Here is a 27,096-nt window from a genome sequence, read left to right on the forward strand (position 1 = left end):
ACAGAAATACAAAGGATCGTAAGAAATTACTATGAAGACCTATATGCTAAGAAATTTGAAAACCTAGATGAAATGGACACATTTCTAGAAAAATATAATCTTCCAAAACTGACTGAAGAAGAAGCAGAAAACCTGAACAGACCAATATCAGCAAAGGAAATTGAAGCAGTCATCAAGAAACTCCCATCACACAAAAGCCCTGGACCAGATGGTTTCACAGGAGATTTCTACAAAGCATTTAAGGAAGAACTAACCCCTATCCTTCACAGACTATTCGAAAAAATCCAAACTGATGGAAGACTCCCAAACTCTTTTTATGAAGCCAACATCATCCTAATCCCAAAACCAGATAAAGACACAACGAAGAAAGAAAACTTCAGGCCAATATCGCTGATGAACATAGACGCTAAAATTCTCAACAAAATATTAGCAAACCGCATCCAGCAATATATTAAAAAGATCATCCACCATGACCAAGTGGGATTCATCCCAGGGATGCAAGGATGGTACAATATTCGCAAATCAATAAACATAATACATCACATCAACAACAGCAAAGACAAAAATCACATGATCATATCAATAGATGCGGAAAAAGCATTCGATAAGATACAGCACCCATTTCTGATAAAAACACTCAGCCAAGTGGGAATAAAGGGAGCAGTCCTCAACATAATTAAGGCCATATATGAGAGACCTACAGCCAGCATCACATTCAATGGACAAAAACTTAGAGCTTTCCCACTAAGATCAGGAACAAGACAAGGATGCCCTCTCTCACCACTCCTATTCAACATAGAATTGGAAGTCCTAGCCACAGCAATCAGACAAGAAAAAGCAATAAAAGGCATCCAAATTGGAAAGGAGGAAATGAAACTGTCATTGTTTGCAGACGACATGATAGTGTACATGGAAAACCCTATAGACTCCACTCAAAAACTACTCGACCTAATAAATGAATTTGGCAAAATAGCTGGATACAGAGTCAATACCCAGAAATCAAAGGCATTCCTGTACACCAACAACGAAACTGCAGAAACACAAATCAGGAAAAAAATCCCATTCGATATAGCAACAAGAAAAATAAAGTACCTAGGAATAAACCTAACCAAGGAGGTAAAAGACCTGTACTCAGAAAACTACACAACACTGAAGAAAGAAATTAAGGAAGATACAAACAAATGGAAGCATGTACCATGTTCATGGATTGGAAGAATTAACATCATCAAAATGGCCATACTACCCAAAGCAATTTATAGATTCAATGCAATCCCTATTAGAGTACCCATGACATATTTCACAGATATAGAACAAACATTACAGAAATTCATATGGAACCATAAACGACCTCGAATAGCAGCAGCAATTTTGAGAAAGAAGGACAAAGCAGGAGGTATCACAATACCTGATATCAAACTGTATTACAAGGCAACGGTAATCAAAACAGCCTGGTACTGGCATAAAAACAGGCTCATAGACCAATGGAACAGAATAGAGAGCCCAGAAATAAACTCAAATCTATACGATCAATTAATATTTGACAAAGGAGGCAGGAGCATAAAATGGAGCAAAAACAGTCTCTTCAACAGATGGTGTTGGGAGATCTGGACAGCTACGTGCAAAAAAATGAAACTCGATCACCAACTTACGCCATACACGAAAATAAACTCAAGATGGATAAAAGACTTAAATATAAGCCGTAACACCATAAAAGTCCTTGAAGAAAACATTGGCAGGAAAATCTCAGACATTCCACGCAGCAACATCCTCACAGACACATCCCCTAAAGCAAGGGACATAAAGGAAAGAATAAACAAATGGGACCTCATCAAAATAAAAAGCTTCTGCATGGCTAAAGAAAACAGCACCAAATTACAAAGAGAACCAACAATATGGGAAAGCATATTTGCCAATGATACCTCAGACAAGGGCCTGATCTCCAAAATATATAAAGAACTCACACGACTCCACTCCAGGAAGACAAACAACCCAAGTAAAAAATGGGCAAAGGACTTGAACAGACACTTCTCCAAGGAAGACATACAGAAGGCCCAGAGACATATGAAAAGATGCTCAGCATCACTAGCCATCAGAGAGATGCAAATTAAAACCACAATGAGGTATCATCTCACACCAGTCAGAATGGCCAACATAAACAAATCCACAAACAAATGTTGGAGAGGATGCGGAGAAAAGGGAACCCTAGTTCACTGTTGGTGGGAATGCAGACTGGTGAGGCCACTGTGGAAAACAATATGGAATTTCCTCAGAAAACTAAAAATGGAACTGCCCTTTGACCCAGCAATTCCGCTGCTGGGATTATACCCTAAGAACACTGAAACACCAATCCAAAAGAATCTGTGCACCCCAATGTTCATAGCAGCACAATTTACAATAGCCAAATACTGGAAGCAACCGAAGTGCCCATCAGCAAACGAGTGGATCCAAAAACTATGGTATATTTACACAATGGAATTCTACGCAGCAGAGAGAAAGAAGGAGCTTATACCCTTTGCAACAGCATGGATGAAACTGGAGAGCATTATGCTAAGTGAAATAAGCCAGGAAGTGAGGGACAAATACCATATGATCTCACCTTTAACTGGAACATAAGCAATAGAAGGAAAAAGCAAACAAAATATAACCAGAGACATTGAAGTTAAGAACAATGTAACAATAGCAAGGGCGGGGGTGGGGGGGTGGGGGCGGGGACAGTAGGTAGAGGGGATTACAGGAACTACTATAAAGGACACATGAACAAATCCAAGGGGGAGGGTGGAGAGGGGGGAGGGAAGTGGGTTCACCTGGGGTGGGGTGAAGGGATGGGGGAAAAGGCATACAACTGTAATTAAATAACAATAAATAAATTTAAAAAAAAAAAAAAAAAAAAGTATAATTGAAGTAATTAAAGATAAATATGAAGCATAAGTTGTGTTCAAGGACAGAAAAAATTAACATTTTTAAAATGTCCACACCGCCCAGAGCAATCCCTTTAAAAATAGCAATGATGTTTTTCACAGAACTAGAACAAATAATGCAAAAATTTATGCAGAACCACAAAAGACCCCAAATAGCCTCAGCAATCTTGAGAAAGAAAAACGGAGGTGTCATGCTACCTGATATCAGACTATACTACAAAGTTTTAGCAATTAATATAGCAATGTACTGGCATAGAAACAGACAAATAGACCAATGGAACAGAATAGAGAGCCCAGAAACAAACCCAAGCCTTTATAGTCCATTATATTTGAGAAATGAGGCAAAAACATACAACGGGCTAAAGATAGTCTATTCAATAAATGGTGTTGGGAAAATTGGATACATGCAAAAAAATGCAACTAGATCATTTTCTTACACCACATACAAGAATAAACTCAAAATGGATTAAGACTTAAATGTAAGCCCCCAAACCATATAAACCTAGACGAAAACACAGGCAGTAAACTCTGACAGTTTTCTTGCGTCCCAAGGTGGTCTATGGCACAGAGGCAAGGGCACATACCCTCACGACAGGAAGGACGAGGAGGGCACGGCCCCTGTGCTGTCCTTGGTGGGTCCTCTATGGCCTTTGCGGACATGCACCTGGCTGTCCACCAGAATCGACTGGAGAGATTGTTATAACAATCCTTTTAACGGGTCCTTTTGATTCAGGGAGATAGGATTGAAACAAAAAACCTGTTTTTTTTAACAAGTCTGCCAGAGGGCTCTGACATAGCCAAGCCAAACCTGGTTTGTTAAACACCAGCGTAGCCCATCCTGTTTCCTGTTAAGCTTGGAACTTCCTGCTGTGTAGCCAAAGAGAAAAGACTCACAAGCTATTGTCTCCCATTGAGAGGTATATACACGTTTCAATGGTGCTGTCGTCTTTATCCATTGCGAGGCTATCAGGGCAGAGGATATAAGGCATCCACAGTGAATCTTGGCCTTGGTCACAATTATACTACTGCTGCAATTTAAATGTGATAATCATAGAATTTTTAAGACAGAACTGAGGAAACAAAAGGAGAAAAAGATCTTCTGGCATTAATTTCAGTTATTTCAATACCATTAAGGAGGAGGAGTTTCTTTTTTTTTAATATATTTATTGATTATGCTATTACAGTCCCATTCCCCCCCTCACTCCACTCCATCCTGCCCACCCCCTCCCTCCCAAATTCCCCCCCTATAGTTCATGTCCATGGGTCATACTTATAAGTTCTTTGGCTTCTACATTTCCTATACTATTCTTACCCTCCCCCTGTCTATTTTCTACCTATCATCTATGCTACTTATTCTCTGTACCTTTCCCTCCCTCTCCCCCTCCCACTCCCCTATTGACAACCCTCCATCTGATCTCCATCTCTATGGTTCTGTTCCTGTTCTAGTTGTTTGCCTAGTTTGCTCTTGTTTTTGTTTTAGGTGTGGTCGTTAAAAACTGTGAGTTTGCTGTCATTTTTACTGTTCCTATTTTTTATCTTCTTTTTCTTAGGTAACTCCCTTTAACATTTCATATAATAAGGGCTTGGTGATGATGAACTTCTTTAACTTGACCTTATCTGAGAAGCACTTTATCTTCCCTTCCATTCTAAATGAAAGCTTTGCTGGATACAGTAATCTTGGATGTAGGTCCTTGCGTTTAATCTTGGGTAATGTAATGATGATGTGCCTTGGTGTGTTCCTCCTTGGGTCCAGCTTCTTTGGGACTCTCTGAACTTCCTGGACTTCCTGGAAGTCTATTTCCTTTGCCAGATTAGGGAAGTTCTCCTTCATTATTTGTTCAAATAAGTTTTCATTTTTTTATTCTTCCTCTTCTCCTTCTGGCACCCCTATAATTCGGATGTTGGAACATTCCAAGATGTCCTGGAGGTTCCTAAGCCTCTCCTCATTTTTTCGAATTCTTGTTTCTTCCTTCTTTTCTGTTTGGATGTTTCTTTCTTCCTTCTGGTCCACACCGTTGATTTGAGTCCCAGTTTCTTTAGCATCACTATTGGTTCCCTGTACATTTTCCTTTGTTTCTCTTAGCATAGGCTTCATTTTTTCATCTGGTTTTTGAACAGATTCAACCAATTTTGTGAGCATCTTGATAACCAGTGTTTTGAACTGTGCATCTGATAGGTTGGCTATCTCTTCCTCGCTTAGTTGTATTTTTTCTGGAGCTTGAAGTGTTCTGTCATTTGGTCCTTTTTTTTTTTTTTGTCTTGGCGTGTCTGTTACTTAAAGGGGCAGAGCCTTAGGTGTTCACCAGGGTGGGGTAACACTGGTCGGTCGCTGCGCTGTGACGCGGTATGTAGGGGAGGGACCGAGAGGGAGCAATGGCGCCCGCTCCACTCTCCACCGGATCTCAATCCTTCACTCCGCTACCCACAATCAAACTGGGCCCCTCTGGTGCTGGTTCCCGAGTGGGTGGGCTTGTGCACGCCCTAGGCCCCTGTGGGTCTCTCCAACAACCTCTCCTGTGAGGCTGGGAGTCTCTCCTACTGCCGCCCCAACCCCCACGGGCGTTCTCAGTCAGAGGTTTGAGGCTTTATCCCCCCCCCCTCCCCCCCGCGCTGGAGTCCTGGGTTGCAAAGTCTGCTATGCTCCCTGCCGTTTGCCTGGTTTATCTGTGCGCGAATGTGGGGCTGTGGGGTGCTACCTGCCGCTCCACCTGCCCTGTTCTCCGCCACTCTGAGTCCGGCCCTCTCAGTATATCTGTGTGTAAATGGGGCCGCAGGGTCTGCTAGTGGTCAGACTGCCTGCCCCTTCGTCCCACACTCCACCAGTCTCGGTCCCGCCATAGCAACGTGAGTCCTCTCCGCCCTGGTGCCCGTCTCCGCCCCTCCTACCGGTCTGGATGAATGTTTACTTTTCATTTCCTTGGTGTCGGACTTCCTTGCCGTTAGATTTTCTGTCAGTTCTGGTTGTGCGAGGAGGCGCAGTGTGTCTACCTACGCCGCCATCTTGGTTCTCCAGGAGGAGGAGTTTCTAAGAAAAGCCACACAAAATCCCTGAAGGGGAAGAGGAACAATTTTTATAAAGAAAGACAAAAAGAATTATATATGATTTATTTTTACTAAAATCTACATCCAAAACTCTGAAAATTATCTTATTTAAAAACTGCTGGAAAAAGAAATTAGCTATTATTTTTCTGTAATTGTATACCTTAAACATTAGATAAAATATTTGCTGTTTCTTTGGTAGTTTTATATAATAAAGAAGCTTATAGCATCACTTTATAGCATTTTTAAATCGAATATTGTATTTTAATGAATAAATAGGATTGGTTTATACCACTTAAATGTGATGTCAACAAAATCTCCAACCCGAAGCAACTTTACATTTCAAATCTCATAGAGTGAAATTTAACCTTTTAAAATCTGATCCAAAATGTTATCTCAGCCTATTTTTTTCAAGGAGAACCCTGATGTAGCAGTCAGACCTGCATTTACAAACAACTCCAAGATTTCAGCACCTAGACCCATGAAAGGTGCATTTTCTGCCCATATTCATCCTGAACATGCGTGAACTGGGCAGGTCTGCTGATCCCAGTCTCCCAGGGGCCAGGCTGACAAGGCTTCAATATGTGCTTCCAAGTTATCCACATTTGATAACTTGTGGATAACTCCACATGTGAGCTTCTGCTCACATTTCGCTAGTCAAACAAATCAATGATCACTCCTAACTTCAAAGAGGGTGGAGGATTTTCATCTCTCTACCACCTCCCAGGAGAACTGGAGTATATTTCACCAGCCTTATTGACTATCACGTCTGGTTTTGCTTTTTTTATCTTCTTTGGACTTTGGCACCACGTAGCAATCCACACTATCTGTCCCCTCATTTGGAACTCATATCATCAGTCCAACAAACTTATATTATCAATCAAACAACAACAAAACATTTCATTCTTTTATACCTTCATATCAAAGCAAGATCTTTTTTTTCTTAGAATCAATATCCCTAGTACATCTCATTTTAGCAGAGCCAGGGTGCTGTATAAACGTTAAAAGAAAAGAGAAATTGGTAGTGCCAATATGGCAGGGATGACAAGCTGTTCACCAAAGACTGATGACCCTCCCACCACCACCATAGGGTAGAGATGCTGTTGAGTTGCAACAGGAGATATACTCAGGCCCTTGCAATAGGTCTGTTACACAACTGAGTTCTGGCAGATGTAATGTAGATGGAGGTGCCATTTACCACTTTCAGGCCCAGCCCACAAAATCTCCTGCTCCTCTTATCTTCTGACTGGTTATTGATGCCTGAAGCAACCTAGAAAGCCACATCTAGAAGATGACAAAGCCTCTAACACCCTGGTCTCCAGATGACTATGTGACCCAGACCTTCCACTAATCCTTTACCCTGATGATCATACACATAAACTTTTTAATTAAAAATAGTTTTATTGCCCTGGCTGGTGTGGCTCAGTGAATTGAGTGCTGGCCTGAGAACCAAACAGTCTCTGGTTTGATTCCCAGTCAGGGCACATGCCTGGGTTGGAGGCCAGGTGCCCAGTCGGGGGCGTGTGAGTCAACCGCACGTTGATTTTTCTCTTCCTATCCCTCCTCCCCCTCTCTCTAAAAATAAACTTTTATTGTGATAAGTAAACTTTAATAGTGATGGGGGTAGTTAGAATAAACTGATAGAACACTCCAAAGTGTGAATTTTATAAAATGTTTTGGTTAGCCTTCACGGTGTAACTCCTTAGCTGTCTACCAATTTCTCTCCATTCTCTTGTGTGTACTCTCTGGATCACTGCTATGCCTGATTAGAAGAGAATTTCCCAGGAAGTGAGGGAATACTGCATTATTTTGGAGGATTTTGGAGAAGTACACAGGAAGGACTGCCAAGTTCTGGTTTTGTACAACCCTTTACTTATCACTAACCACTCAACATAGAAACAAGATATAATCAGAATGTCAATGACTGCCTAAGATTAACAGGCCATATTCTAAGTGTCTCATGATAGAAATAACTCATAAAGCAAAACTAGATATATGATAGCACTTAAATTCTATCATGCTCATCAAAGCCTTAACATTGCTAACATGTGTGGCAACCATATTGCTAATGGCCCTGTCAAACCTATTTTCTTCCCCCTGGACACACAGGCAGGCTGAATTTCCCAGCAGCCTTTTGGAGGACTCAGGGCCCACAGGGAGGGCGGAATCACTCATGGGAAGGGGCTGGGTCCTGACTGAATGCTTAAAACAGTGCAGTTTCCCCCAGCCAGCCTGGGACTACGAAGTGAGGAAGATGTAAACCACCGAGATTTTGTCATCGTGATTAACACAGCGTTCCCTAATAAATGCCTTAGGACTGTTGCATTTGCTTCAGAGAACTGTGTAAAAGGTTGAAACTGAAGGGGATGGTATGTAAAGTATACATCAATAGAGCTGTTAATCTAAAAAAGGAAGTCCAGCTCTACAGGTGTACTCTAGCCCCACCCCTACTCCCACCCCACCCTGTTCCATTTGGCTCTTAATTGTTTAAAAACCTCAACAGAAAGCTTCTTGCCATGGCATGGGGTGGGGCAAAGCCTACAGGAACTTGTCCTCTTTGAGGCACACCCATCAGGGCTTTCCCCTTATCTCCAAAAATTCTCTGACAGAGGGGAATAAGAGGTAAAAACCTCTGGTTAAAAAAACAAAAATAATAAGTCATGGAGATGTAATGTACAAGCTAGAGAAAAGTCAGTATTATTGTAATAACCTTCTGTGGTGACAGACTTTATTGTGATGCTCCCATGGCAAGGAATATAAACATCGAATCACTATGTTGGATGCCTGAAACTGATATAATACCATATGTCAATTATAATTATTAAAAAAGCAGGCCCACAAAATGGGTATTGTAGTTTTGGAAGAGAAGAGGATTCTTCCTACGTGCAGAGCAAGGTGGGCGCAGCTGTAGCCCTAGGCCACTGGTCCTGCCCTCCCTCTCCACTTATGCTGGCCTTGCTGATGACCTACCAGGAGGCCTGGGTGCCTCTGGAGAAGTTCTCTCAAGCTGCCAAAAGAAGGCCCTGCAGGGCTGCAGCCCTGCTGCATCCAGAGCCAGGGAAGCTTAGCTCAGGCCAGCACACCCCCACCCCTCTACCTACCTTCAGTCCACACTCCTGCGCCCTTTTTCTGAACTTGAAGAGGCAGGGCATCCTCTGGCTTCCTTCCAGTGGCTCCTGTCAGACTCAGGAACCCAGGGCTTTCAAAAGAACAATCCTCCACATAAAGACGTTAAGAGGCAGCTTCTATTCTAACGTCAGGGCCTCAAGACCAAGGCTTTGAGATTAGGCTCCATTCGAGAGGTCTAAGGCTTCTTATCTCTTAAGACCCTCTGCTGTGCCCTTAAACAGGAAAAATCCTGCAAGTAAAGGAACTGTTATTGGGGAGACCCCTCCTCAGCTCTTGTCTCCCTCTCAAGAAAAGAATTCAGGCAAGAGACAACACGTACAGTGGAAAGGAGAGAGCAAGTTTATTGACAAAATACACTTGAGCACAAAGCTGCAAGCGGGCACCCAGCTAGTCTGAGTGCTCCAGCTGTTGAGATTTGGGGGGGTTTAAGCTTGTACCCAGCTTCTACGTTCCCTCTCCTCCTCCCCTTTGCCGATCATGTGATTAATACACAGTCTTAAAAGCATACAGAACTTCAAGGGCTCCCCTCCTCCTGTGCTATTTTTTTCTTGTGATTTTCAGAACACCAGGAAATCTTATCAGACCAGACTCAGGACTGCTGAGTTAGTGGGTGAGACATGTCTCCCTCCCCCTCCCTGCCTTGGTTTACTCTCTATCCTGCCTAACAGAACCATCTGTGATTTGGAAACTCCCTGCTGCAAACAGTTTATTCAGGATCCTCATACGTGTGTAAGAGGTAGATAGAGACAGGTAGGTGATGGGGATTAGTTAGCTGTGTAGGTAGAGAGCTAGATAAAACTCCTTGACCGTCTGAAGATCATTCTAAATACAGGGCCCCAGGGATGAGTCCCAGGGGTGTCCGTCATATGGGAAAGTTCTTGATCACACGAATGTAGTAGTTTTTGGTCTTACTTTCAGTCAATATAAATAAGGGAACAACAAAGAAAACTAATAAATAGGGTCAGGCAGAGGGGCTAAAAAGGGGATATTTCTAAAGTTCCTACATAGATGCTTATAATGTTAATCAGACTCGGTTCCCTCCCAAGTTCCACATGGCACATCATTCTTCTCCCAGGTTTCCTTCTCAGGCTTCAGGAGGAGGCACATTGCTGGGCTTTGGGTTTCATGGTTAAATGGGAGGGAGGGGATGCCTGGGTTGATCTGGGCATTCAGGAGAATCACCCAATATTCCTATTGCTTCCTATAAATGCAAGGGAATCCACTGACTTAAAAAAAAAAAAAAAGAGCTATTCTATACAAACTATCCATTTCACAATTGTTTATTGAGGCCCTTGCTTTGTACGCAGCAAGTGCCATGTGTGGCCTTGGGGAGTTCAGAGATGAACAGAGCAGCCACCGTCCCCAGGCACTCACAGTCTGGTGGAGCAAGCAGCCTCGTAAACATCTGTCCTCCGCAAGGAGAAGTGCTCTGACAACCACCACTTACCGGCAGTGGGACCCGGGACAAGTCACTTGACTTCTCTGTGTCTTGCTTTCGTCACCTGTAAATGGGTTTAATAGTAGTGCCCCTCTCTTTGGCTGCTGGGAGGATTAAATGAATTAATATGTTGAAGTGCTTAGAACAATGTGAGACATGCAGCAGGTGCTATGGGAGAGTTTGCTCCTAGTGTTGGTGGTCACTAACGGAGGAAAGCTTCAGTACCCTGTGCTTCCCTAAACCAGAAAGCCCTCCCAGAGGGGGTTACCCAAGCTGAGTAGAAGAGGAGTTGGTCAAATGTCTGAGGGGAGGAGAGAAGGGGAGAGGGAGAGGAAGGAAAAGAAGGAGGGGAAGAGACGAATTTGGAGTGGGAGGGCAAACACTTCGTGGCACCCGGCCTGCCATACGAATGTTGTTACTATTTCCATGTGCCAAGATATGAAATAAGTGGGAAGAACGTGCCTACCTTGCCATGATGTTCCCGTACCTTCTACTGCTGTCCTTTACGAATGCTCCATTTCAGCAGAGAGATACATTCACTGTTTCTTGAACTGTTCTGTTTGTTCACAGTTTTGGCTTGAAGACTTTCCCTGTGATCCCTCTTGCTTTAAATCCTGGGTCTCCTCCTGAAAAGTTAAAAAAAAAAATTAATTACACCCAAAGTGACCTCTCCAGTAAACTATCGCACATCTTATTTTTTCATCTGTGTGCCTTGTCTGTCTAAACAGACCACAAACGAGCCCTCTGAATGCTATCACAACGATCCTTTCTCAGCAAATAATTCATTCTTAACCTGTTTGTTGATCATTGACACATCTTCCTGTGCGCTTATTTTCTAATCTGGAGATAAAAAAGGCCCTAACTAGTAAAGAATTTCTCTGCATGGCGGAAGCACCCACAATGAGGAAGGAGACACCAGCCATTACTTCTTCCTTGGAACATTTACTACATGTAGTCAAATTTTAGTGACTATATTAGGATTTGAGGAAGGGCAGGGTACTTTTATTCTCTAACCACAATAAAACCTGAAGTATTTGCAAGTTCAGTCATAGAACAGACAACTTTGCATAATTCAACTTAGCTGAGTATCTCCTGGGGAGGCAAGGAAACCCAAGAGCCAGAGTCTAGCATTTCTGAAATAACCTGCATGTGTTGGAGGCAGGGGTGGGGTAGGGTGGGGGGGGGCAGTATCAGGTTGGAACTTTGCCCCAGGGTGTGACTGAGCCAGGGCAGGGAAGGATCTGTTGAGGGACAGAACCTATTGACTGGTCTGGAGAACAGAGCTGGCTAAGCTCATGGTCCCTCTGCGCTCAGCCTGACTAACCAGAGCCCCTGTCCAGCCCACCTCCCCCTGTGAGCCCTCCCAACACACTCTGTATAAAGAACAGCTTGGCAAACTCCTGCAGTGGGACTCCTTGGTCCCTCCTTCAGAATCAGTCAAAAGGGCCAGCATCAAGGCTTCTAAAGCTGCCAGCCTCCTAAGGGAGTATTCCTACATAAGAATATATTTTGGGGTGCTAATAAGCCCCCTTTAAATATTTGGGACACAGCTTTTGAATTTAATAGTTTGCAGACATCAACTATTATAATTCAACTTATGAAAAGCTAAGACGCAAGAGGCCTATGTGGAAGGAGATAGATCCTGCCAATCATGTGTCCTGACGTCAGAGTGATTTAGAGAACTTTTGATTATACATCTCCAGGGAACCTGCGAGGCTAACGCCATCCTACCTGTGGTCCCTGGGGCTCCGCTGGAGTCCATGATAACCCGAGGTAGAGGATGAACTCATATAGGAACCCTGGGATGGAGAACAGTGGGCACCAGTCCAGGACCCGAGTATGCTCAGGGGTTCTAGAAGGAATTGAGGTCACCTGGAAGATATAGAGCTACTGGAAAAATTATTTAGGGTAGCTTTTCTATGGATCCTCCACTCCCATGATAATCGGGAGCCATCTCCCAGTGACTATCTGTCTGATTGTGTGGCAATGCCCAGCTCCCTAATTTTCCCATGAAATCAAAAACCTCCTAGTTTGTCTGCAATCATTGCCCACAGTTAACCCTCCACTCCAACGCTCATGTACAAACACACACACTGACATACACTGTACTTTCTGTTTCAGGCAGCGATATTTTGGATCCTAATGCTCTGAAAAAAATAGAGAACTACCTCACCAAGCTAAGGAAGTGAGCTCCCAGACCTTGTCTTTAAAAATGTTCAGCGTGATAACTGAGTCCTCTAGATGACTAGTTTCTCTTCCCCCACCCTCAGCTGCAGCGTATGAACAAGGGATCATCTGAATTCCCATGAGGGAGAATTAATTGAATTGGCTTTGTGGGACTAGTGGATTTAACTTGGCTCTAAAAATCTTCCTACCAGCCTGTTTCTCTACTGTGACTGTTAAGCCTCTTCTTCTGCTTAGAACTACCTAGAAAATATTTCATGTGATTGTGTCTCACGAATGTGGGGTTTTTTTGGATCTATGTAATTTTAATTTGCTTTGGTCTCTCACAATTATTAAAAATTAGTTCAAAGAGTATCAAAAATGTGTATGGTAAACAGTGCCCCTTCTCGTGCTTCACTCTCTGTGCTATTAACAGGAAGCGCATTTCTGACACTTTTAAAATGAGCAATCACACGTATAATCAACTTGGTTAAAACTTCCTTCCTGGTAACTGCAACACTTCCTCTGCATCTGGATATGAAGGGAGACCCAGAAAAGCGGAAGAGTTTAGAGGTGCACTGGGTAGGTTCAAATTTATTGTTTTCAAAAAGTGAACAAATGATCCTTCAGCTTCATCGCCTCCACTGCTTTATCAGGTATTGTTTTCCCTTTCTATTTTTTGCCCTTTGTTGGGATGACTGGGAATAGTGACTCCTCCTTCTCAGCTAGAATGTTTTTATCTGGAACGGCTGTTGGTTCTTGGGACGATACTACCACTGAATGTCTCCGTTTCACTGTCTAGTCCCATCTGTATGTTTAGACATCCAGGAGGTTCCAGTGATAGCTTTGCAGGTGCATCAGTCCTTTTTTGTTTTTGTTTGAGAGGAAGAGGGAGGGCACAGGAGCCTGTGCTAGCCAAGCTTCGCATTCTGACAAGTGCATGCTTAGCCGTTATTGTACTCATCAGTGTTTCTGAGGTCTTCTTGTAAAAGGCAAACGCTCCCTAACCCCAACCATGAAGGAAAGCAGTGAGTACGTAATCTGCCTGTTTTCTTCTGCATCTTGTATCTTTTAAGATTGACCGAAGCAGAAGTTATTGTTGTATATTTGTACATTGCCTAAATTCAGACCTATTTTATTTCAAGTGTGTGTATTAATATATCTTACTGTCGCTTCTTTGTTATTCTATAATGTAGCAACATTACAGATCAAATAGTGAATGTTTTAAGCTGCAAGAGACAATGCTTTAGGACAGTTGGTTTCATGTATTTACTAAGTAGAGTTTTGTAATATTTTATGAGAGGGAATATTGATTTTGAAAGTAACTTTAAGCCAAGATTTGAACAGAAGTTTGGATCTAATGAAACTTGTCTTTCTTATCTTTTAATCAAACTCTTCTTTTTGGTATGTGTCAAATGCTCCACTATTTCTTAAGGAAATAAGTAGTTATGCGTCTCACTAATATTAGTCATTTAAGAGAGTAAATGTTATCTTCTGAAACAATTTTTGTGTCATAGTTGATTCTTGTTTAGAATATATTTTACAACACAGTGAGACAGAATATTAAAATAAAAACACCTTATTTATATTTCAACTTTAATATTTTAGCATTGCCATTATTATTTGAAACGCATCTGACTGCAGTATGTCACATTTGTACTCAAACGCTTTGCGCAGAGTAGGTACTCATTAAATATTTATGGAAAGAGTGGATAAATTGATGAGAAGAAACTTGTGAATTCTCATTATAAACATGAAAATATTAGAGAAAAAAAAGAAGTTAAATAACCAGCAGGGATGCAAACAGTAGGTTACTGAAGCCCAGCAGTCCTTCCTTCCATCCTATGGCTTCTCGGCTGTCTAATGCAGAGGACAATGTAATGAACTGTAACAGAGTTAAAATTACCTGAATGTTCTACATACAAAGAGGGTTCGGACGTGGGCGCCCCCTCTAAGGCACGACCCTAACATAGCAGTGACAACCCAGAACTTCCTGATTCAAAATGATAAATATGTGTGAATGTTCCTGGCTGAAACTACCAGTTCTGATATTGTTTAGTTTTATCAATGAAATGATTACCTTTCCTAATTAGAAAGAAAAAAAATGAAAAAATAAAAAGAAAGACAGGAACTTGACTAGGGAGTAGATACCTGAACCAAGCAGTTTGAACACAGAGAATGTGAAGTGAGGTTGGGGAAGGCATCTGGGTCCCAATAAGTGGGAGACTGGACAAATAGAAATATCTCAAAGGCCTGTGTTCTTAGTGGGGAGTTTTAATATTTCACAGAGCACCTCGCCAACTAGCACTTGATTTTTAAACTGGATTTAAAAGCGATTAACACTTCGAGCCGTTGATAGTCTGCCGGACACCATGCCAGATTAGTGCTTCCCATATTTCCTTCACTAAATTAAATTCTCAAACATAAGTAGAATGATTGCAGAACCCCTTACAACACAGTGATACCGAATATTAAAATAAAATGTCTTATTTATATTTCAATGTTAATGTGTTAGCATTGCCATCATTACTTGACGTATTTCTTACTGCAGTACGTCACATTTGTACTCAAGTGCTTTGTGCAGAGCAGGTAGGTACTCGTCGATATACCATGGTCCGCACTGAGCAAGTACGTGCATTTCCTTGTCTGATCCTCAGCTCCAGCCTCTGAGCGTATCACTCCTTTGAATGATGGGAAACAGGCTCAGAGATTAGTTAACTAGCTCAGGTCACCAGACACTAAGCGGCAGGGTCAGGATTCGTGGGCCCTGACTCCAAAGCCCTTCGTGCACATGTCCCTGTCGTCTTCTACACCGTCTCCTGCCATCTCACAGAAAAATGCCCCCGGACAGTGCCTTCCCTGTGACACAGCCCTCTGTTTCTCCGCTCCCAGGTCGCACAGGGCATGGAGCTGGAGAACAATGAACAGCCCGTGGTTCTGAGAGAGGACAACTGCCGCCGGCGCCGGAGGATGAAGCCCCGCGGCTCCGCGGCCAGCCTGTCCTCCATGGAGCTCATTCCCATCGAGTTCGTGCTGCCCACCAGCCAGCGCACCTGCAAGAGCCCGGAAACGGCGCTGCTGCACGTGGCCGGCCACGGGAACGTGGAGCAGATGAAGGCGCAGGTGTGGCTGCGCGCGCTGGAGACCAGTGTGTCTGCCGACTTCTACCACCGGCTGAGCCCAGACCATTTTCTGCTGCTCTACCAGAAAAAAGGGCAGTGGTATGAGATCTATGACAAGTACCAGGTCGTGCAGACACTGGACTGCCTGCGTTACTGGAAGGTGCTGCACAGGAGCCCAGGCCAGATCCACGTGGTGCAGCGGCACCCTCCGTCCGAGGAGTCGCTGGCGTTCCAGCGCCTGCTCACCGCCCTCCTAGGCTATGATGTCACCGATGTCAGCAACGTGCACGACGACGAGCTGGAGTTCACGCGCCGCCGCCTGGTCACCCCACGCATGGCCGAGGTGGCTGGCCGAGACCCCAAGCTCTATTCTATGCACCCCTGGGTGACATCCAAGCCCCTCCCGGAATACCTGTTGAAGAAGATCACCAACAACTGCATTTTCATTGTCATTCACCGCAGCACCACCAGCCAGACCATCAAGGTCTCGGCTGATGACACCCCAAGCACCATCCTCCAGAGCTTCTTCACCAAGATGGCCAAGAAGAAATCTCTGATGGATATCCCTGAAAGCCAAAATGAACAGGACTTTGTGCTGCGCGTCTGTGGCCGCGATGAGTACCTGGTGGGTGAAACGCCCATCAAAAACTTCCAGTGGGTGAGGCATTGCCTCAAGAATGGGGAAGAGATTCACCTGGTCCTTGACACTCCTCCGGACCCAGCCCAGGACGAGGTGAAGAAAGAAGAGTGGCCACTGGTGGATGACTGCACGGGCGTCACCGGCTATCATGAGCAGCTGACAATCCATGGGAAGGACCATGAGAGCGTGTTCACTGTATCCTTGTGGGACTGTGACAGGAAGTTCAGGGTCAAGATCCGAGGCATTGATATCCCGGTGCTGCCCCGAAACGCTGACCTCACGGTGTTTGTGGAGGCAAACATCCAACATGGGCAGCAAGTCCTTTGCCAAAGGAGAACCAGTCCCAAACCCTTCACAGAGGAGGTGCTCTGGAATGTGTGGCTTGAGTTCAGCATCAAAATCAAAGACTTACCCAAAGGGGCTCTACTGAACCTCCAGGTCTACTGCGGCAAAGCTCCAGCGCTATCCGGTAAGGCCTCTGCAGAGATGCCGAGTTCCGAATCCAGAGGCAAAGCTCAGCTTCTCTACTATGTGAACCTGCTGCTGATAGACCATCGGTTCCTCCTACGCCATGGGGAATATGTGCTCCACATGTGGCAAATATCTGGGAAGGGAGAAGACCAAGGGAGCTTCAATGCTGACAAGCTCACGTCCGCAACCAACCCAGACAAGGAGAATTCAATGTCCATCTGCATTCTTCTGGACAATTACTGTCACCCAATAGCCTTGCCTAAGCATCGGCCCACCCCTGACCCTGAAGGGGACCGGATTCGAGCTGAAATGCCCAACCAGCTTCGGAAGCAACTGGAGGCTATCATAGCCACTGATCCACTTAACCCTCTCACAGCAGAAGACAAAGAATTGCTCTGGCATTTCAGATATGAAAGCCTTAAGCATCCAAAAGCATATCCTAAGCTATTTAGCTCAGTGAAATGGGGACAGCAAGAAATTGTGGCCAAAACATACCAATTGTTATCCAGAAGGGAGGTCTGGGATCAAAGTGCTTTGGATGTTGGGCTAACAATGCAACTCCTGGACTGCAACTTTTCAGATGAAAATGTGAGAGCCATCGCCGTTCAGAAACTGGAGAGCTTAGAGGACGATGACGTCCTGCATTACCTACTACAGCTGGTCCAGGTAGGGGATGCCAGTGTAATTCACAGGCACTCTTCCCCAGGAATTTATTTGCACACGCACAGGAACCCCATTCAGTTGTCATCAAATGCCCTTTGTCCAGAGCATCCTGATTTGTCAGAGCAGATCTGAAGAAGCCACCTCAAAAAGTAGTACCCTGTTCCATTTATTTATTTTTTATTCTCTTTTAGGGTTTCCTGACAGGCATTTTGAAGATGTTAATATTTCCACTTTTTAAGAGGACTGAGCTTATGGGAATATGTTGTTCTCAATTGTTGTATTAATGTTAGATTTGATTTACAGAATGCTCCCTTGTGCCAAGGCTTCAAATGATACACATGCTTTTTATGTATTATTATATTAAATTCTTCCAATAACTATTATGGAGGTCAAATTAATATTTTAACTATAAGGCAACTGAGGCAAAGAGAGGCTAGCTAATGTGCTGAAGGTCACACACTTTGAAATACTGGAGTTCAAACCCAGGAGGTCTGACTCCAGGCCCTGCTCCTTTCACTGCCTCCCAGGATCCTGCCTCACTCCAGTGCCAGGGTTGGGGTCCTAGAGAGAAAAGGTCATATTCTCTGAACATGAATATGACATTCATGAATAACACCTCCTATCTGGATGGGACCTTGAAAGCCCCTCTCGTTAGACAGGTCTGGCATTGCGTTTCCACTCGTGTTCTCATGCCTTTCCCTGGGGTCAGGAGAGGCCACGTCACTTGCCTAAGGTTTTCTCAGGAAGTTAAAGAAAGGAGGAACAGTTCTACTCGCTGCAGCCAATCTCAGATTAGACTGTGCTGCTTGATAAGGACAAGGAATTAAAGAAATTGAAATAGAAATTCTCATTTAGAGTGCAGGAGTGTTCATTCCTGAATTCAACAACATTTGCACAGTGCTTCTGCTGGTCTGAAAGCTGGATGTGGTGCAGTGATGAAAACACAGCCTGTCTCTGTCTCATGTAGCTTGCTGTGCATGAGAAAGACTGGCATTTAATAACAAACTGTAATGAATACTTCGGGGAAAACCTAGAGTATTATGAGAAAATAGCTAGGGATCCTGGGGACACAATTTAGATCGAAGAAGCCAGGGACAGTTCTGAATAGGTAGTGTGTGAGCTGCGATCATTAAGATTATCCAGGTTAAGTGTTAGACACTAAACTGCCTAATTATTATCTGTATGACTGGAAGGCCCTGGAGTTTCCTGAAGAGCACTGTGGATGCTCTTCCCTTAAACTCCGAACCGTCACCTTCCATTAAGCAGATACTTGAAACGTGATATTTGGCCTTTGCCTTCGTCTATCAAATGTATCCAATATTATAATCTGTCCATGAGTGCAGATACTAGCATAACACTAAGGAAAATTTTAGAGTAATGCAAGCATCTTTAGCTTTCTAGCTCTCCAAAACAAATAGAACATAAAGCAAATTTGCATGAAATGTGTTCCAAGTCCCAAGGCCACTATGAATTATTTTACATTGTCATTTTCACAAATAAACTTTCCAGAGTTGGAAAATGAATGGTGTTCTTGGAAGTATTTAAGTGAAAAAGGTCAATAAGTAATATCAGCATTGCATTTGTGGTCATAAATTTGAAGAGTAATAGTCATTTGTTAAATGAGACATTTTCAAATATGGTCAAATGACTCATTTAGACTAAACTGGCCTCCTCATTGAGACCTGCATTGTCTTTACAGAAGTGAAACATGAGGGTGTTTGAAAAGACTCACATTAAAACATTTCTGAAGTGAGTCCTGCTAGTGAAATAACCATACTCTCCAAACTGAGATGTTAGCTGGGGCTACCGTGGCACCTATTTGACCACACCCATGGAAAGGATCTTGGAAAGTATTGGGGATAATTGAAATATTATCAAGTCAGTATTGATCACTTCCAAACTGGAAAACCAGAGTAAGAAGTGGAAATCATACCAAAAGTCCTCAGGCCTTAAAACATAAAGTAGAATGGGAATTTATCCTGTTTCATCTGAAAAAAGGGTAGACCATGTCTATTTATAAAGAAAATACTCTGACATATTTAATTTTAAGCCTCCTCTCTCCATCATATCTACCCTATAATTTTATATATGCATCTATAATAATCAAACAGTATTTTTTAGTCTTACTGTTTTTAAAGTTATGGAGTATTGCAGATTTATAGAAAAGTACAGAGAATGCTGTAACAGATACCACACACCCATCAGGGCTTAATTATTTTTTACATTTTATTGGTTCTTTTTCTTCAGTAATGAAGCTATCAGTTAAGTCAGTATCTCTACATTAACCAAGTGATATGAAAACTGCTAAACACTTTTCCTGAGGAACCATATTAAATAAGAGATTTTCAGACAAAAGCTCTATATACACCACTACCTGGCAGGGGGTAGAGATCATTCTACATGAATTGATCCATTCCTGCTGTTTCCTTGCAGTCGGAACCTGTGAGACAGCACAGTTACTTGCCTTTGAGATGCCAGGCACATATCCTGGGCAGAAGTGGAGTGATAGGACTTTTAGGATCTTCACAGTTAACAAATATTTTTCTCCTTACATGTACTGTGTCTCCACTGTCTATTTTCTTTCCAACAACCTCTCTTGCCTTCCACTTTTATAGATGTATTATAGCCATTTCCATCTTTCCCCTCTATCCTTCCAATCAATCAACTAAGCCCTTAATGAAAGCCAAAGCCCCCCCCCCCCCCCCCCGCCCTGCCCTTTGCCTTTGAAGTTATCAAAAGCACATGACTATGAGTCAAGAATTCCGGCTTCTCCTCCCAGTCCTTAAGCAAGTTCACTTTGGTTCACTTTGGCCCAAAGTGTCCTTGAAAAAAGAGTTTTGCACTTAAGTGACTGGTAAGATTCTCATCACCCTTGCCATAAAAACCCACCAAGACAGAGTGCTAGTTTTTCTCCATTTCCTTTTCCCTGATTAACATAGAATGTAGCCCTACAAATACCGGTGTGTTCTTCCTTTAGGCTGTGAAATTTGAACCTTACCACGACAGTGCCCTGGCCAGGTTTCTGCTGAAGCGTGCTTTAAGAGTAAGTACTTCCACTTTGATAATAGCATGCCACTGGAAAAGTTACTGGGACTTGGCTGGTAGATCTGGACCATTGGTCACAATAATTTCAACCATCTTGTTCCCACCCTCAGAACAAAAGAATTGGTCACTTCTTGTTTTGGTTCTTGAGAAGTGAGATAGCCCAGTCCAGGCACTATCAGCAGAGGTTCGCTGTGATCCTGGAAGCCTACCTGAGGGGCTGTGGCGCCGCCATGCTTCACGACTTTACCCAACAGGTCCAAGTAATCGAGATGTTACAAAAAGTTACTATTGATATTAAATCGCTCTCTGCTGAAAAGTATGACGTCAGTTCCCAAGGTATGGTAGCTATATTTTCTGGGTTCTCTTTCCAGATGCCTTCATCTCCAAATGCCATCATCCCTGGAAGGTACTTTGTACCTTCCTAAAGGCAGCAAAGAGCAATTTTTTAAAGTCCTCTGTCTTTAGGGAGCAAGCAAATTTAAGTTCTCCCTTTACAACTTACTATATTTTTAAAACTGTATATGTATTTTCAATGATGGGTTTATGATAGATATTAAACTGAAAAATTTTTTAAAGCATTATGCAGATATAAGATCTATTTTTAAAAACAATTGTGCACACACAAAAAGATTAGTTATTTTCAAATATTTACCTTTTCCCCCCATCTTTCGATATACGCATATAATTTTCAAATTTCAGTATTTTAAAATAACAAATTATGAAGAAGATATTTAAATTTTTTGGCACATATATACATATATGTATGTACATATATTCCTCCATATATTATATGTACACACATATAGTATCTATAGTGTATATACTATATATTTTATATATAATATATATCAGAGTACTTCATATAAGAATATACATCACCTCTTCTCTGAAGGCATTTCCAATACTGTTTTCTTATCCCTAAGAAATGCTGTCCCTGCCCTGCATGGAGAAAGAGAGGAACATTGATCACTCTCTGTCTGTCATCAGTACATCCTCTGGTCTGCTAAACGCTATGAGCCTTGAAGCTGGGAAATATCTTTCATTCCTGCTTGTGCACCTCGACCCAGCAGCACGGCTCATAAGCAACACTCACTAACATGCTCAGCCGGTATTTTAAACTTCTGAATATTTAGAATTTCCACTTTTTCCTTTTGATTCTTTTCCAATACACCAATAATTTTCTGTTGTAAAAGTAATAATGTTAATAATGATCTCACTTGCTTTTATTTTTATTGTAAGTAAGAAAGGGGATCGTTCGTACTGGCCTCCAGTCTGTCTGTTTATTAAGGGAGTAAGTCTTAATGTCGGCACTTTACTTTTAGAATTCTGAGGCTGTCACATCATCTCCACCCTGCCTAACTTACTCTTTGGAAAAGATTTTACAGAACCCTAACGAAATTCTATTTATCTATTTATTTATTATGGTCTTCAAATGTCTGTTCCCCAAATCAGATGGCAGTTTAAAGTTTCACACATTAGAAAGAAAACTAAAGTATCAGTTCCTTAGTGCTATTCTTAAAACACCCTTCCCTCCCTGCCCGTCCTGGTGTGCTGTATCTGTCCCCTATTTCTGTCCCCTGGCGTAGTATGTGCACGTGGCAGTAGTGCTCCCAGTAAGCCTGCTGACCTTGACACCTCAAATGGATAGTTCCTCCAGGACAGAGACTAACCCCCTTTTCTCTTTCTCCGCACCAGACCAAACGTATAGAATGTTGTGAATAGATGTAGCCTCAGGAAGTGTTGTGGATAATGTTGGTAATTTCTTGAACTCACATAACTCTTGTGTACTTTTGACAATTACAGTTATTTCCCAACTTAAGCAAAAGCTTGAAAACCTCCAGAATTCAAATCTCCCCAAGAGCTTTAGAGTTCCGTATGATCCTGGGCTGAAAGCAGGCGCACTAGTGGTACGTAGCCCCTGGGTTCTCTATGTGGCCTACATGTCTTGAAAATGTCTGTCAAAATATCTTTTCTAAACACTAGACCCTAAAAGCCTCAACAGAAGCCCACCCATTTTGTTTTAAATTAGCTTTCATGAGGAATCATTTACATGCAAAAAATTGTCCATTTTAAGCATACAGTTCATTACCACAATCAAGATATAGAATATTTATATAGAAATTTCATAGAAATAGTTCTTTCATATTCCTTTTTTACTTAGCCCTTTCTTCCTTCCATGCCCCATCCCAGACAACAAATCTGCTTTCTATTATGTAATTGCCTTTTCTGGAATTCAATGATGTGGAATCATACAGTATGTAGTTCTGTGTTATTAGTGTCTGTAGTTCTGGGTTATTTTATTTAGCATAATGCTCTTAAGGTCCATCCATGGTGCTGTGTGTATCAGTAGTCTGTTCCTTTTTATGACTGAGTAGTATTTCCTGATACAGCAATACCACAGTTTGCTTTCCGTTCACTTTCTGAGTAAACATTTAGCAGTGAGATAGTTCGGTCAGATGGTACATGTGCATGTAATTTCATAAGATACTGCCAGGCTGCTTTTCCAAAGGAACTGTACCATTCATTTTACATTCCCACCAGCAATGTATGTGAGTTCCAGCAGTTCCACATCCTAGCCAACACTTGTTATCAGTCTTTTTAAAAGACTGATGACAGCCACTGGAATGGTGTGAAGTGGTATCTCATTGTTGAGCATCTTCTCATGTGCTCAGCTTCCATCTTCTCGTGAGCAGTTTTGGTTTACATCTTTTGTTCTTTTTTAATGTGGGTTGCCTTCTTATTTTTTTTATAAGTTATTTATATATTCTGGACACAAATCCTTTATAAGGTATACATTTTACAAATATTTCCTCCCAGTCTATGACTTGCCTTTTCATATTTCAAGGACCAGAAGGTTTTAATTTTTATTAAGTCAATTTATCACTTTTTCTTTTATGGCTTATATATTTTACACTCTAAGAAATATTTGCTTAATCCAGCAATGCTCAACCTGGGGTGGCCAACCCCCGCCCACCCCCCCCCCCACACACACACTCACACACCAAAGGACATTTGATGGTGTCTGGAGACATTTTTGATTGTTACAACTGGGAAGATGCTCCTCGCATCTAGTGCGTAGAGGCCAGGAATGCTGCTAAACATCCTAAAATGCACAGGGCAGGCCCCATACGCAAAGATTTATCCAGCCCAAAATATGGTGCCAAAGTTGAGAAATACTGCCTCATTCAATGTAACAAATATTTTTTCCAGAAACCATATAGTTTTAACTCTTACATTTAAGTTTTTATCTATTTTGAATTAATTTTTGTGTATAGTATGAGATAAAGATCAGGTTTTGTTTTTTTATCTGAATATCCAACTTTTCCAGCACTACCTGTTGAAAAAATTGTCCTGTTCCTGTTTAAATATGTTGGCAATGCTTTTGTCAAATGTCATCTGACCTTTATAGCTAGATTCTCCATTCTGCTGAACTGATCTAAATATAGCTATCTTTGTGTCAGTACCACAGGCTCTTGGTTATATTCAAATAATAAACCACTTCATATATGCATAAGACTCTTACAACAGTATATTTTCATCAACCTCTTCTCGTTGTCACACTGTTTTTGTTATGCTTTTAATTTCTACATATATTATAAGCCAAATACATTGTTATTATTTTTGCTTGAAACAGTTGAAATAGATTTAACAGATTGACTGTTTTTATATCTACCCACACATTTACCATCATTGGTAGTCTGCATTACTTCGTATATGTCCGTGTCTCCATCTGGCATCATTTTCCTTCAGCCTTTAATATTTTTAATACTGCAAGTCTTCTGGCAAGAAATTCTTTTATATTTTGTTTATAAAACTCTATTTCACTTTCATTCTTGAAAGATATTTCCCCTGGAAAGACAGGGACATTCCTCCTTTCATGTTTATTTTCTGAGCAATTAGCAGTAAAGTCGCCCTAACATAAAAACACATTCATCATCTGTCCTTATCCAGTTAGAGATTGATACATCTCTAGGAATAATATCATATAATGCAGCTTCAAATTGTGTTTGTTTTTTTTTGAAGACCATGTCGCATTTTTGATTCATGGTGAATTCACTTTGGGCCAAAACCCCTAAGATTTTTTTTATCTTGGAGTGGCTGCTAAGCCACATATCCAGCAAAGTTCCTTGAGTTTATTTAGGTGTATGGGGTTTTTCTTTTGAGAGAGGAGGCGTTGTACCTGAGTGCTAGATTTCTATTTACTGCAGTTAAATTTTATCTTACTATATTTGGCCTATTGCTTCTGATTCTGCAAGAATAGTTTTTACATACTGTAATAGCAGTAGAATACTTTTTTTTCAAATTAAATCTTATGAAGCCAAATATAAAAAGAAAGAACAGCAAAGTTGCTCTTATTAAAGGGGACTTGAGAGAACCAGAGTTCATGGGAGTGGGGCGTGCAGAGGATGGGATCTGCTCGACCTCTTGGGCATCTTCACACACTCTTAGGGTTCCTTGGAACACACTTTGAGAACCACTGGCATAAGTGTTGCAAATTGCCCTCACTAGTATTTCCAGATTTGGTGAGAACCCTTTCTATATTTTTACCCAAATCATTGAAAATCATTTCCCAACTGGGAGTTTGTCCTGATTATTTTTAGTGATAACTTCCCAAGAGGATGTGTGTCTCCAAAATGTGTATTTATTGTATATTAAAGCATCTCATTGTTTCCTTACAGATTGAAAAATGTAAAGTAATGGCCTCCAAGAAAAAGCCCCTGTGGCTTGAGTTTAAATGTGCCGACCCTACAGCTCTCTCAAAGGAAACGATTGGAATTATCTTTAAACATGGTGATGATCTGCGCCAAGACATGCTTATTTTACAGGTATGCTACTGTTAAGGACTTTTTTTCAATTACCTGAAAAAATAATTCTAGTATATTAGAACTAAAACATGCCTTCTACTGATACTATCCCATTCTGTCTTTGATCATTATTCATCTTATGTGATGAACAATAACCAAAGATCACGTAAGAGGGAGGGGGAGTACGGCTATGGGCCGTTAGATGCACGGTCTGGTGAGCTCATGGTTCTGCCCATTCCTGACGGGATCCACAGCCAACATTCCCAAATAGCCAGATATGCCCCCCTCACCTAACCTGTTTTATACACCCATTCCTAGTGTGGTAGCCTACAACACAGACATATTTAACCCCCTAGCATTCACTTAATTCTTATTCACAGACATAGCTACATACCCACAGGTGCTCTGCTTAGACACATCGACTTTGATACACACCCACATACACAAACTCAAATGAATGATTTCATAGGAAGGAGAGAGAAAATAAACAGGTCAGTGACTGGAGAAATCATGCAGTTAAATAACAAATAATGAATGGATTACTAGAGCAGGTTGATGGTGAAGGTATCACTGTTAATCATTTTTCTATTTTCTAACATTTCTGGATAAACTTTAGCTTCACTAATTCATAAAGTGATACTCTATATTCTAGTTGTTTAACATTGTAGAGGTAACATAATTTCTAATATTTAATATGATTTATTTAAAACACACAAACCACAATGATGGAAATGTAAACTTTTTTTTTAAAGATTTTTATTCACTTTTAGAGAGAGGGAAAGAGAAGGAGAAAGAGAGGGAGAGATATATCAGTGTGTGGTTGCCTCTCGGCGCCCTGTATTGGGGACCTGGCCTGCAACCCAGGCATATACCCTGACTGGGAATCAAAATGGTGACCCTTTGGTTCACACCCTGTGCTCAATCCATTGAGCTACACCAGTCAGGGTGGAAATGTAGACTATTTAAGAACTAGGTCATGTTTTTAATTCCCTCTGTGCTTCTGTTTTTTGCTTCTTTCTAATATGGAAACAATAATACCCTTTGCTCTCTTTTCAAAACTGGTATGTGTATTTTCCTGGAAATAATTTTTTATTAAAAAAGGAAAAGTCCTGCAAACCTTTTAAAATTAAGTAAATTCCCAATAAATCTGTAAAATCCTTTGAATTATTTGCCCTGGATGGTGTGGCTCAGTTGGTTGGAGCATCGTCCCGTAACTGAAAGGTTGCCACTTTGATTCCCAGTCAGGGCACATACCCAGGTTGCAGGTTCTCAGTCAGGGCATATACCTAGGTTGTGAGTTCGATCCCTGATGCCGGCACATATGATCCCAGGTCTGGGTGTGTGCAGCAGGCTGCCAATCGCTGTGTTTATCTCACATCGATGTTTCTCTCCCTCCCTTCCTCTCTCTCTAAAAAGCAATGAAAAAGTGAGGTGAGGATAAAAAAAACTTTTGAATTATTCAAAGATACATTTGAAAAACACAAAACATCACTCATTTTCCTCTCATTCTGAGGGAAAGTCTGCACTTTACCTTTATGTATTTTGTTTTGTTGTTAGGGCACTTTGCTTGGCAGATAAGGACATGTTATCTAAGTTCTCTAATCCTCAGTCTCTTCGCCTGCAGAATATGAATAACAATCATATCCACACTGTAAGGTGAATG

The 27,096-nt window shown here is 41.8% G+C and overlaps 1 protein-coding gene and 1 pseudogene across 3 annotated transcripts in view; one reads left to right on the forward strand and one right to left on the reverse strand.

The window, feature by feature from the left end:
* The window catches only part of LOC112303077 (keratin, type I cytoskeletal 18-like), a 375,683-nt pseudogene that overhangs the window by 313,606 nt on the left and 34,981 nt on the right, over positions 1-27,096 (reverse strand).
* Positions 12,285-27,096, forward strand: part of PIK3CG (phosphatidylinositol-4,5-bisphosphate 3-kinase catalytic subunit gamma) — a 40,590-nt gene continuing 25,778 nt past the window's right edge. For 2 of the 3 annotated variants that reach the window (XM_024558514.4, XM_045193591.3), the window contains exons 1-6: positions 12,285-13,343; positions 15,580-17,586; positions 20,561-20,626; positions 20,739-20,964; positions 22,432-22,535; positions 25,308-25,454. In XM_024558514.4, coding sequence (XP_024414282.1) covers positions 15,592-17,586; positions 20,561-20,626; positions 20,739-20,964; positions 22,432-22,535; positions 25,308-25,454 — 2,538 coding nt within the window. In that variant the 5' untranslated portion in view covers positions 12,285-13,343; positions 15,580-15,591. The other variant, XM_024558505.3, reaches the window with a different exon arrangement.

Source organism: Desmodus rotundus, chromosome 6, assembly GCF_022682495.2.
Source record: "Desmodus rotundus isolate HL8 chromosome 6, HLdesRot8A.1, whole genome shotgun sequence".
NCBI lineage: Eukaryota > Metazoa > Chordata > Mammalia > Chiroptera > Phyllostomidae > Desmodus > Desmodus rotundus.